We start from the raw sequence: 13268 nt of genomic DNA on the forward strand, positions 1-13268 counted from the left end.
TATTTGGTTGACTGTATTTTATTTTAATAATGAACAGGCTGTGATATCAAGTTAGCAATTCAAGATTTGTGTGTGTGTGTGTGTTAGGCGGCGGCACGACCACTGGATTTATTCCTTCCAAGAGAGTAAACTCCGTAATTTATGGTCATACAGATAAAAGCAAGACATAATATTTATTATATTTTTATTATATTTTAGTGAATTTCTCTGACATCATACATGTCACATGTCACAACCTGGGTGTCCTGTAAAGAGCACATTAAGGGCTTTTCAGAGACACCACATGTTTGGAGGTTTCACCATGAAAACAACTTCTCCTTGGTCTTTAAAAATGTTTGACATTAATTTAGTGATCAAATGTAGCACTAAATATGATAATATATTGTAATTATAATTTAAATTGGACTACTTTTCCGATTGTATTTCACAAACCAACATCTCAGGAAAACGTTATGGGGTTTCAAATCAAAAAATGACTTTCTGTTACAGAACAGGGCATTAATTTAATAGAGGACATACTGTAGATGACATCAGGACTTAAATCATGTTTATCAGGAATTTTGTGAGACACAACAAGTGAATATGGAAATAAATTATACATCAATATTCCTATGAAATATTAGATATTATTATTAAAATGTTGCTAATTATTACTCCAGTTATTACACTTCTTTTTTCATTAAATGTTGCTCCAAGAACACATTAATATGCAAATTAGATACAGTGTATAGATACATTGCATTGAATGGGAATATTAATTTATGGCCATTTTACCCACATATTGCATAAAGCAAAATGGTGTATCAATTCATTACGTTATATCTTTCATAACATAGTTGAGAATCATCTTTATACAAATTTTAGTTAAAATAAATCCTGAAACCCCAAGATTTATTGGTGATTGAAAAAAAAAAATCCCTATTGTTTTTGCCAATACATATAATTTCATGTCATTTTATTTTTTAAACAACTGAGTCCTGGTGCCCACTACAGAGGACATAGCATAACATAACATATGAATAAAATATAATTTTTCAAAAATGTTTTTTTACCATTTGTTTCTTATGCTCTAAACAATGTGATGACTACCTCACAATCATTCTGAAAAATCCTCTTAAATGTGTGTGTGCGGCTGTCAGAAGAAAAGAGGGAGTGTGTGTGGCAGAGCAAGATGGAAGAGAAAGAGAGAGGGACGAGCAACTGTCATCTGTCAGCGGCCCATGCCGGCTCTCACTACATATCAGGGGGAAACTGGAGGATTTTACAGCTGACAGTGAAATTCCTACCAAATCAAGTGGGTGGTGGTAGCGCAATGGATAAGACACATGCCTTTGGTGTGAGAGACCCGGGTTCGAATCCACTGTGAGACACCAATGTGTCCCTGAGCAAGACACTTAACCCCTAGTTGCTCCAGAGGCGTGCGACCTCTGACATATATAGCAATTGTAAGTCGCTTTGGATAAAAGCGTCAGCTAAAAAAAAAAAAAAAAAAAAAAAAAATCATTGAACACAATCTGTATTTTCCCTTTAACAGTATAAATGTTTATATACATTCACTATAAATGCATATATATGATAATAATTTTCTCTTACAAATGTCATAAAAAACGGTGGCGTAGATCACAAATCTACGTACCTTCAGGACACTGACAATAAAGATGGATAGTGACAGAGAAGATAGAAATTCTCGTAGCTCTCCTCAGAAAGACGCTTGTTACACACACACAGTTTGATTGTGTCTGTAGTTTCTGGCCAACCAAACGCCCGCAGCGAGTTGTAGGATTGAGTGCGAAACAAACACAAATGAATCTTCCAGGTGAATTGTTCAAACATAATTTCTCACAGAACTGAACATTCCAGACACCAAATCACCAACCCCAGAGCCATAAAAGAAGGCTCCAGCCAGCCAGTCTCCGTTGACCAACGAAAACCCCCAGCTAAGAACTTTATGGCCATGCAAGCTTCAAAGAAGATGAGCCCAACTAAAGAAAGAACTGGTCAATGTAAGATAGCTTGGAAAAGAATGATTGGCTAAGAGATAGCACAATTCAGCCCGATCAAGATAACAGCAGAAGCTGCTCGAGCCCACAACATTCCAGACTCCCCCCTCCGTAAGGACCTCTGATAGACCTCAGGGTGTAAAATCGTTTCAAACCACAGAGCTGAGATTTTACCTATAACATAAATAAAATCATTCAAGAACAATTTTCAATGGACTTATAGATCAAGCATCATGCAACGACATGATTCTATATTGTTCCTACAATAGATGGGTGTATCTGATATGCTTAGATGCCATACAATTCATGTAATTGTTATAATTGTTAGATTTTTGAATGAAAATGTGTTGTGTTTCATATCGATATGATCGTATGTTCTTAATTCAAAGGATGGCTTGATTGAAATCTGTGGAAAATGTTTCGGATTCTTATAATAGTAATAATGTCTTAGCTGTGGCCTCTGTACTCTTTGCTAGAGCTTAGAGAGTAAGGAGAGCACAGATAAGCTTGATTTATGATAAGAAGTGAAGAGAACGCCACCTCCTAAACAAAGACAGTGTCTAATTGGTTAGAACTGATCCAGGAGGCTGGGCGGACATTTGAGTTTAAAATCTTAACACCAGAACAAAGTTTAGTTTTTTAGTGCAGAACCAAAAATGCAGCGGGAGATGAAGATCTAAGACAGACAAGTAACCATGTAAAACGCGCAGACGAAATAACCCAAATCAAGATCTGAAGAACATGGGTTAAACAGCTTCATTCAAGCCATCATCTACTCCTCTCAATTTCCTTTCTTTTCTTAGTTTCCTTTCTTTTCCGTTGTGAGTCTCGGTTCTAAGTTAAGTTTTGCGACAAGATTTCGAGCCACGTTTCTTCTGCAAAGCCAGCTTCAAACAAAGACTTTCATTCCGCCAGCACGCCACGTGACTGACCACGTGACCCAGACATCAGGCACTCGGAGACCAGCCAACGAACGGACCGGGAAAACCCCTTTCACGCAACAAAAAGGGAATCCCCAAAAGCAAAGACAAGCAAGTACTGCCTCCAGACTCTTAAACTGAACTGGTGTATTTGATACAGATTTAATAACCTAGGAAACGATAAAAGGGTTAAACTAATGGTTGATGGTTCATTCAGGTTGTGTTTATAAGTGCATAGAAACTTGGGATTACATCATCTCACTCTTAAACTCACTCTTAAAACTTAATCTTTCCTTACTCTCTTTCTTTCTGCAACGCGTATGAATGTGTGTGTGTCTGTGTTAGATATTAGTTATGTGTTAGAATAATCAATAAAGTCTTGTTTGTATTTTAAAGAGAAATATTACTTGTGTTATTGTGCTTACAAATTTAATGTCTTAAACTTCTGATCTAAGTTACCTTGCTAACTATATAGTGTTTCACTATAGTTCGGATATTTATATCCGTTGCAGAGTTGATAGTTACAGCCAGTTCAAATGAACCGCGAACGAGTCATTTGCTCGCTTGTAATAAAGTGACTCTTTTGAATTCCCTATAAATTAATTAATAATTCCTTTGAGCTAAATTGTAATCACTACAAATTACAAATATCCTACAGAGTCTTGGCCTGACAGCATCACGGGGGAAGCCTGCAACACACTCAACTCTTGCACCATGGACACACACACTTGCGACCCATGAACGCCTCTCTAAACTACTGCCTGATTTTACAGTTTGAAGCGTCTGTTATAGAGAAACACCATGTGCTGTCATGAATAAGAGAAATGTCTTCTCATAGGATAAGAACACGCAGTCTCATTAATAATACAGACACTGACGTGTCATCAATGTACTATAGTGTTTCTCCATGTCATAATCTGACATTAACATGATGTAGACTTTAAACTTGGACAAAAATCTCAACAGTTTCCAGTTTCCCCCTAAAACTAAAATGAATGGACTGTGTTAATCCTGACTGTGCTGAGATTGAGTGTGTTTAAAGTAAAGGGTGTTAAATGTATATCACAATGTCAAAGTGTGTTTTTCAGTGTGACTATCAGCACTGCAGAATCACCTTAATGAGGAGCAGCTCATGTGATCAATCATTTACAGATCAAACACATGAACTCACAGCAGCAGGAGAAATAGAGCAAACGCTTTAAAAATATTAATTCTCTTACATCATATAAACAGACATAAAAATAATTAGATGAATTTGATCATGTTGTTTTAATAGCTTTGCTTGTAATTAATGAAATAGTAGTTATTTCCTTGCCTTTTATTCCATTTTGATTACACTTTATGAATTCACAGTAGCCGCGTTTCCATTAACCTTCAAATTGCGCAAATTGAAATTGCGAATTGAAAATACGCCAATGGAAACACGTCAATTTCGCAAAAACTCCCTTTTATCGAAAAAAAGTTTTTACGCTCGCATGAGGTGGTTTTTCAGGCAATTCAAATAAGAAATATTTCGCAAAACTGCAATGGAAACAGTTTTTGCGCATTTACAGGTCACCTGACGTAGACGTCGCAGTGTGTTTGGACAGAATACGAGACAGAGTTCTTTATTAAATTCATAAAAGACAAAATAATTACAGGAATAATGGATTCTAAACCTCAAATAAATGCCACAATCAAGACCTCGAAGCAGATATGAGGGAGAAACACCCAGAAACACCTCATATGTGCCGCTCACAAGTATAATAAGGGTCGTTCCTTACCATTAATGCTTGGAAAACACACATATGGCGCTTTTCCACTACACAGTACCAGCTCGCCTTGGCTCGACTCGACTCGACTCGACTCGTCTTTGTTTGGTTTTCCACTGTGTAAAAGTTGTACCTGTACCTGCTTCCAGGTACTTTTTTTCGTATCACCTCCGGCGAGGTTCTAAGCGAGCTGAGGCGATACTAAAATGTGACGTGAAAACACGGCAGACTGCTGATTGGTCAGAGAGAATCGTCACTATTCACTGCGTCATCATTGCACGCGCCAGACGGAGTATCCTGAATAAAAAACAGCAAAAACAAAAACATCCAAAAACAGCATACACTCCATTTCCTCCATTGTCCTGTGTGTATGGGTAGCGGGGGTGTGTCGCGTAGAAGATTAAGTCAAGGCAGTTTCCTGCAGCGTCGCTATGATGACCAGGTACTATTGTGGAGGTACTATCTGCAATGGAAAACGGAACGAAAAGCGAGCCAAGCCGAGACGAGAGGAGACGAGGCGAGTCGAGTCAAGTTGAGCTGGTACTGGTAATGGAAAACACACATACATCTCCTTCGATTAATAATAATGGCTAGTGCAGTGGCTGGGATTTAGTCGCATAACATCGGTTAATGGAAACGGCGTCATTTCGCAATAGCTTTTTGTCGACATTTAGAAAAAAAACCGCAAAAGTTTTGCGCAAAACTGTAATGAAAAAGCGCCTATTGACAGTTCATGTGAGAGTCACGTATGATCTTACCACAGTTTCTCCAGTTTACAGTGAGGATTCGCCAGTCCAGCAGAGAACAGCTTCACTCCTGAGTCTCCTAGTTTATTCTCAGACAGAATCAGTTTTCTCAGGTGTGAGCGGTTTGATCTCAGAACTGAAGCCAGAGCAGCACAACCTTCATCTGTGATATCACAACTATACAACCTGTAGAGAACAATGACACACTCTTCGCTCTCAGATCAAAACAGAAATCTTTGTTTTTCTTAATTGTGTAATTTGTAATTTGTGCAATATCTCTTTTTAAACAATGAATTCAATATATCAGTAAGTTTAACTGTTATTCTAAGAGATTATGTGAGGGAGAAAGATTATATGAAACTGATAAAATGAAAACATCTGTTTTTTTCACTAAATATAAATGTATTAACATTTAAATTAAATTTAAATTAACATAAAAAAGTCTACATATAAATGTTTATATACATACATTATAAATGCATATATTTTAAAATAAATTTCTCACACAAATATCATAAAAAACGGTTAAGTAGATCACAAATCAGGTCAGATAGGTGGAGGGTTTAAAAGCTGAAGTGTGACTCATATTTTTTGTTAAACCATTCATTTGTAATGTTTAACTGTTATAATGTTTTAATAGTGATGATTGTTCTCAGCGTTACTTACCGAGCTGATCTAGTTGCTGTAACCACAGGCATCAGCTTCTGAAGAACTTCATCTGCAGTGTTCTGTATGTCACTAATTGAAAATAAAAAAATAAATAAGTTAATTATTCATGCTAACAATAACAATAATAATAATAACAATAATAATTCATATCATAAGTAAATAATACATTATACCTTCCTAAATACCCTCAACTATTTTTTTAATTAAACACTGCTTTTTAAAGGACATGTGAAAAAGTTGTTTTATATCTATAACTGTAGAACAAGAAAAAAAGTATTTTTGTACCTGCACCAGCAAATTATTTGTAGAAATTAAGCACACAAGTTTGTTTGCTTGTTACTTGTTTATTTACCTACTTGTTTATTTAATAATTTACTTAGTTTTTTTGTCACAGGAAATGATGCACACAAAATGTGAATCATTGTCCATCATTTTGCAAGCAACTGGTGATAAAGAAAAATGATAATGAGACATTAATTTAATTTATTTTCTTAATACTTCTCTTGTAGCCCCTAGTGAAAAAAATCGTATTTTCATGAATCAAGAAGTGTTTTGTGTTCAACAAGTTGTCTTTGAAATGAGAAGTAAGCTAATCTAATCTTTTATCCTCACAGCGCGTCAGTTATGCGGTAATGCGCTATGAAATTATTACGGGGCAAATAAACTGTAATATTAATGATAAAAGTAGCCTAATAATAATAACAACAATAATTTAATATGCCCTGCGTGCCCGTCCACTACGCCACTGTGAAGAGCTAAACGCCAGGAACAGCATCAAGGCCATTAACTGTTTTATCAAGTTTACTTTGGCGTCCGCATGACGTAATTTTCATCATCAGGAGGATCCGCTTGCAGCCCAATTTTTGTGATGGCGCAGACGGTGCGCACACAACGCTCAAATGAGTTTACTTTGAAAGGCTTGTGCACTCAACTGTAAATGAAATTACACGGGTCCTTCTGAGGCTTGTAGACTCGAGTCCTCAGCATTAACACTAGAATGAGACGCTCTAGTAAGTGTGCATGGCTATGTCACACATGTTCGCGCCCCACGGTCACGCCACAAAAATACTATTAAAACTTAATTTAGGAAAAATACTTCCTATTAAATATCTTTATATTAACTGGCTTTTTTATTAATGCAATACAGTGAATGACAGCCGTATGTGTCTCCCAGTATCTTACATTATTGTCAGTTTAGTGTTCAGTGATTAATTTACACAGAAACAAAAGATAACATGTATGCCTTCATCTCCAAATACATTATCTGTGTCTTACATTTCATAATGAACTCAGATAAACTCAGTGCCGACTCGTTTTCCATCAGTTCTTTTACATGAATTAGAATGTGTGCAAAGGATTGTGGGAGATTGAAGAACACGAAGGATCTACTTGATGCATCCTTCAAAATGAGCTGAATTAAAGACACAAAATGAAGTCTGTCTTCAAAACATCCTTCAAACTGAGATGGCTTTCAGAGGCGCTTGATGACGTGGCAGTCAAGATATGCAGTCTTACTAGGACACAGCCACGGTTTGAGAAACACACGCAAATTATGTACAATATCCCAGAAATCATTCTGTGTCCCGTGATTTAAACACCTCTGATCTCTTAGTTTCTCTTTGTTCATAATGTTTTAGACTGTAATGATTGCACTCCGTGATACTTACTGATAATTTATGCCTCCAATTAAACTGTACAGGTTAAACTCCTGCAGTGTCTGCTCTGAGGACAACAACACAAACACTAAAGCTGACCACTGAGACGAGGAGAGTTTCACATCACTTAATCCTCTGCTCATATGAGGTTCAGCTTCGTTCACTAGAGAAAGATCACCCAGTTCATTCAGACAGTGAAACAGATTGATGTATTTATCTGGAGAGGGATTCTCACTGATCTTTTCTTTAATATAGTCAACTGTTGTCTCATTGTTGTGAGAGCTGTTTGCTGTCTGTGTCTTTAGTTCTTGTAAGAGACTCTGATTAGACTCCACTGACAGACCCAGAAGGAAACGAAGGAAAAGGTCCAGATGCCCATTTTTACTGTCTAAAGCCTCATCCACAGCTCTCTGATGGAGATCAGATAGGGAAACTTTGTCTCCATTAGTTGGTTTGGTAATCTGGTCAAACACATTGATGTTATTGTTGATAAAGGAGAGATGCACATATAGAGCTGCTAGATGTTCCTGAATGCTCAGATGAACAAAGCAGAAGACTTTCCCCTGATACAAGCCCAACTCCTCTCTGAAGATCTGAGTGCACAATCCTGAGTACACTGATGCTTCTGTCTCATCAATGCCACACTCGCTCAGGTCTTCCTCATAGAAGATCAGGTTGCCTTTCACAAGCTGCCGATAAGCCAGTTTCCCCAGTTTGAAGATCATGTCTTCATCTTTCACTTTCTTCTCATAGTCCTTCTCATGTTTAATGTTGGTCTGAAGGATCAGAAAGTGTGTGTACATTTGAGTGAGAGTCTTGGGAATCTCTCCTCTCTCTGCTTCACTCAACATCTTCTCTAGAACAGTGGCTGAGATCCAGCAGAACACTGGGATGTGGCACATGATGTAGAGGCTCCTTGATGACTTCAGGTGTGTGATGATCCTGTCGGCCAGACTCTGATCACTGATTCTCTTCCTGAAGTATTCCCTCTTCTGTGTGTCACTGAATCCTCGTACCTCTGTCACTCGATGGACACACTCAGAGGGAACGAGATCGGCTGCTGCTGGTCTGGAGGTGATCCAGATGAGAGCAGAGGGAAGAAGATTCCCCACAATGAGGTTCATCAGCAGCTCGTCCACTGGAGCTGATTCAGTCACATCACACAACCAATCACTCTGAAAATCCAGATAAAGACGACACTCGTCCAGACCATCAAAGATGAACAACACTTTATACTCATCACTGGATATTTCCATTTCTTCTGTTTCAGGGAAAAAGACATGAAGAAGCTCTGAAAGACTGAGTGTTTTGTCCTTCATCAAGTTGAGCTCTCTGAAAGGAAGTGGAAATATGAGCTGGACGTCCTGATTCTCTTTCCCTTCAGCCCAGTCCAGGATGAACTTCTGCACAGAGACTGTTTTCCCAATACCAGCGACTCCCTTTGTCAGCACAGTTCTGATGGGTTTGTCTTGTCCAGGTAAAGGTCTAAAGATGTCACTGCATTTGATCGGTGTGTCCTCTGTTTCTGCTCTCCTGGACTGTGTCTCAATCTGTCTCACCTCATGCTCATTATTGATCTCTCCACTTTCACTCTCTGTGATGTAGAGCTCTGTGTAGATCTCATTCAGGAGTGTTGGGTTTCCCTGCTTTGATATTCCCTCATACAAACACTCAAACTTCTGTCTCAGATTTGATCTCAAAGTGTTGAGGACTTCAGCAGGTTTAGAGTCACTGCTGTAAGATTAAAATACCACATTATTAAGTCAGAGAAGTAAATAGCCACAAATTACAAAACTATTTATGGGACACAGAACATCATTAGGTTTCTGAAATGTGTTAATCATTAATCATGTGTTTGAGTGATTTGTGATGTGAATTGCAGCACCTAAAATTAAACAACAACAACAAAAAAGTCCTGAATTTTACCTGAAACCAGGACACATGCTTTCATTAAAGTCTTGTGGTTGAATCACAGGCTTGTACACAGTTTTGTTTTTAACTGGTCTGGATAGAAGTTTTGACCTTAAATCAGAATGAAGAGGGTAAAGAATCAGACACACTGATATTGATGTAATTGTGTCATTAACTGAGTAACAGACCAACAGCTTTTACAGTGTGTGAATGCATTAACAATACAATACACAGAGCTTTACACAAGAGCACAATGATAATCATTAATAAACTGAAACTTACAGGATTTGAACTTAGAATTATTCGGTTCCAATCTAGATCATTAAACTGCTGTATATTAATAACAATTTTATAAGAATCAAATACTAGAAGAATAACTTTTATAGAAGTGATATACCTGAGATCAGGCCGTTTGTCTCCACTCTTAAAGTTTATTGGGCGATCTATAGAGCAGTTACTCTTCATAGACACACAGCTGGACTCTGGTTTTGATCTCTTCTGCTGGACTGAACTGGTTTTCAAACTAAGTAAAATAAAAAGCAGACAGACTTATAAATGTTGTGCACTTTTACTGGAATCTTCTGTCTTAGGAAAGACCAGGGAGTGTTGTAACACTTTTGCTTTAATGTCTGTAACAGTTTTACACTGTGTTTCAAACTTTGATTACAATTATTTTGAGAAATTAACTCACTGGTTTGCAAAATGTTAAGCATGATTAAAAAAAATTATTAAAGCGACCGATATAATATTAGGAATTATGAATTCAAAACAAACAAATTGAAAACAACTATAGAATTATAGAATGATTCAGCTCAGGTGAACATCAACCATGATCACATGACTCTTCTCAAAGGCACAATGGAGGACGAAGGCTCAACCGACTAAAGAAACCAATGTTTAGCTGACCTTTAAAGATAAACCACCTTACTGTACTCTTGTAACAGTACACTCTAAAAAGAGATGTGTTAAAAAAACAACACACAAGATGTGTTGATGGCATTTTGACACATGTTGTGTATATTATGTATATTATGTATATTACATGTAGTAACTCTGGATAGAACAGCACTGGGTGGAGGAGAGTTTGTGTTTATGAAAAAAATTATAGGTATATTTTATATGGTATCCCATAAAATGCTCTAAAATAAATAAAGCAATATATTCAAATAAATAAATAAAATCTTAATTCATGAAAACTTAAAGATTAACGGGTGTTTTTTTGCAGCCAATCACATCATGCCTCTTTTTCAATGTCTTTTTCAAATGCTGCTTTCACTTGTTATTAATAACCAGAACTTTATTTCTGTCAGACTCTACAGAAGCTCTTATTGAGAATTAACAGGTTTTGGTGTAAAGTCACCAGAATCGTGATTAGTGTCAGCTTTATTTGAGCTCTTGACCCTTGACTCTTTAACATTAGTTTTCTCTGATTGCTGTAAATGTGTATTTAATCTGCACATTTGAAACAACAGAAATAATCATGAGAAAAATATGCTCAGATGATAATTTTATTATCATGATCATGTAAGATTGTTCAGCAAGAGCTCAGAAAGAGTTCAATATTTGAAAGATGAGTGTAATACATAAAAGATTAGCTTAAACTTAATTAATAAATATATAGTTTGTACAGAATCTTACAGTCTAAGGTATCAAACAGACCTCAAGAATCAACATATGAATCTCAACAATGGTGACAAACAAAAAGCTTCATGCCGCAATGCATGCTGGGTGCCACCATAGTGCAAATCTCATCCATGACTCCCAGCATGCATTGCGGCATGAAGCTTTTTGTTTGTCACCATTGTTGAGATTCATATGCTGATTCTTGATGTCTGTGTTTGACTAATTTCTGCTGCAGATTAAAATTTTCAGGAAACATTTATTTTATTATTCTCCACTGCTGGATAGCATGATGTAGTGTCACAAGATTGTTATTACTATCAGCACATAAATAAAATAAATGCGCACCATCCATTTACTCATAAACCTGATCAGATCTGCACTTGCTGATTACAACATCATCAAGAAACATCTGATCATATTTTCACTCGCCATAACAAATGTAACTTCTGTGTAAGAGGAATAACACACTAGTTGTGTTAAAGGTAATACAAAATGTGTAGTCCTTATAAACACAGAGATGTGTTAAGAATCGACACAGGTTGTGTGTTAAATTTGACACAACATGTGTTGTCCCTGAGCACACACACTACATGTGTTAAAATCTACACAACATGTGTTAAAAACTACACAACGTGTTGTCCCTGAGCACACACACTACATGTGTTAAAACTGACACAACATGTGTCATTTTTAACACATCTCTTTTTACAGGTTGTGTTGTTTTCAACTCATTATTTTATAAGAGAGCGCCGACACTCACCATCACTGTGAATGGTATGCAGTGTTTGCTATGTTCTCAAACAAACAGGCCAGTGTAAATGCAAGCTATTTATATACAATATTTTGTCAGTTGCTACATTTTAATTAAATTCAAAGTGCAAACGCTGTTAACTGTTATCTCTTCATGAACTTTTGTCAAAAGCAGCATTATTAATTAGGGGTTGAAGCGTGAATAACTGAATAATGTCCAGTACAGTGAGTCTGTCCAGTCATTGAGCTTGAAACATTGTGTTGTACTTTGTGTGCACATGCATTCTGTACTCGACTATTGATTAAACGGTTAATATTTTTGCATCTGGCCCTTTCGCTTTATTTTTTAAAATGACACAATTTGTGTGTTAAAATGACTTACACATTTATTGTGTTAAATTTGACACAACATGTGTTGTCCCTGAGCACACTCACTACATGTGTTAAAACTGACACAACATGTCACAAGAAGTCATCTCTTTTTAGAGTGTACTCTTGCTGTGAAACATCACTGTTCTGACCAGACACGTGAAGCTTTCAACAAATCTGAACCAGCGGTTAGAAAAATCCACTAAATTTTACACCTACTCCACTATATAAAGGTGGAAAAAATCTCAGCTTACACTTACTTGATGTCATTGCTAGTATTAAGGCCCGTTCACACCAAGAACAATAACTATAATTATAACTATAACGATAACTATACACTAAAAAAAAAAATTGTGTCTAAACATAAGATTTATGTATTTGAATTGCATATAAAATTTCCATGCATTTGGATTACATAGTTTTAACATAAACCAATCAATAATCTGAATGTGATTCATATTTTTAAGTCATATATAAATGAAACAGATAAGAATTATGTAATTGTATTAATAAACTGAATGTGATTCATATTTGTCAGTCATACGTAAATGAAACGGGTAAGATTTATGTAATAGTACACAGAAAAACGCCCATGTTAAATTAACACTGCTCAGTGTTCATATGTGTGCACACTACAGAGTTAAAGCGGTGTTGAAGTTAATGAGATAATTGACTGATGATTGAGCATTAATGATGAACACCTGCTGTTAACAAGCAGAATCACTGAAGGAAAGAGAAACACAAGAACTACAACTGACTTCAGCCACAGCCTCAGATGAAATCAACTGAAGAGAAAAGAAGACATTAAATCTGTGAAGATCTCAGCAGAGGAGGATTAACTCCACAAACAGCATTACCAGCTTCACTTATTACT

The 13268-nt window shown here is 36.5% G+C and overlaps 1 protein-coding gene and 1 long non-coding RNA gene across 2 annotated transcripts in view; both read right to left on the reverse strand.

Moving 5' to 3' along the window:
* The window catches only part of LOC307161790 (NACHT, LRR and PYD domains-containing protein 3-like), a gene marked incomplete at its 5' end in the record, with an annotated part of 44024 nt that extends 34340 nt beyond the window's left edge, over positions 1–9684 (reverse strand). Inside the window, 4 exons of the mRNA XM_079876734.1 lie at positions 5430–5603; positions 6084–6155; positions 7754–9475; positions 9668–9684. Of these exons, the coding sequence (XP_079732860.1) occupies positions 5430–5603; positions 6084–6155; positions 7754–9475; positions 9668–9684 (1985 nt within the window). The remainder of the gene's footprint in view (positions 1–5429; positions 5604–6083; positions 6156–7753; positions 9476–9667) is intronic.
* Positions 9685–9701: 17 nt separating this feature from the next.
* The window catches only part of LOC307161485, a 16788-nt gene continuing 13221 nt past the window's right edge, over positions 9702–13268 (reverse strand). The window contains exons 2-3 of the long non-coding RNA XR_013821740.1: positions 10050–10175; positions 9702–9763 (exon numbers count right to left, since the gene is read on the reverse strand). This is a non-coding gene — a long non-coding RNA (uncharacterized lncRNA). The remainder of the gene's footprint in view (positions 9764–10049; positions 10176–13268) is intronic.

Source organism: Squalius cephalus, assembly GCF_949319135.1.
Source record: "Squalius cephalus genome assembly, chromosome: 7".
NCBI classification, from domain to species: domain Eukaryota; kingdom Metazoa; phylum Chordata; class Actinopteri; order Cypriniformes; family Leuciscidae; genus Squalius; species Squalius cephalus.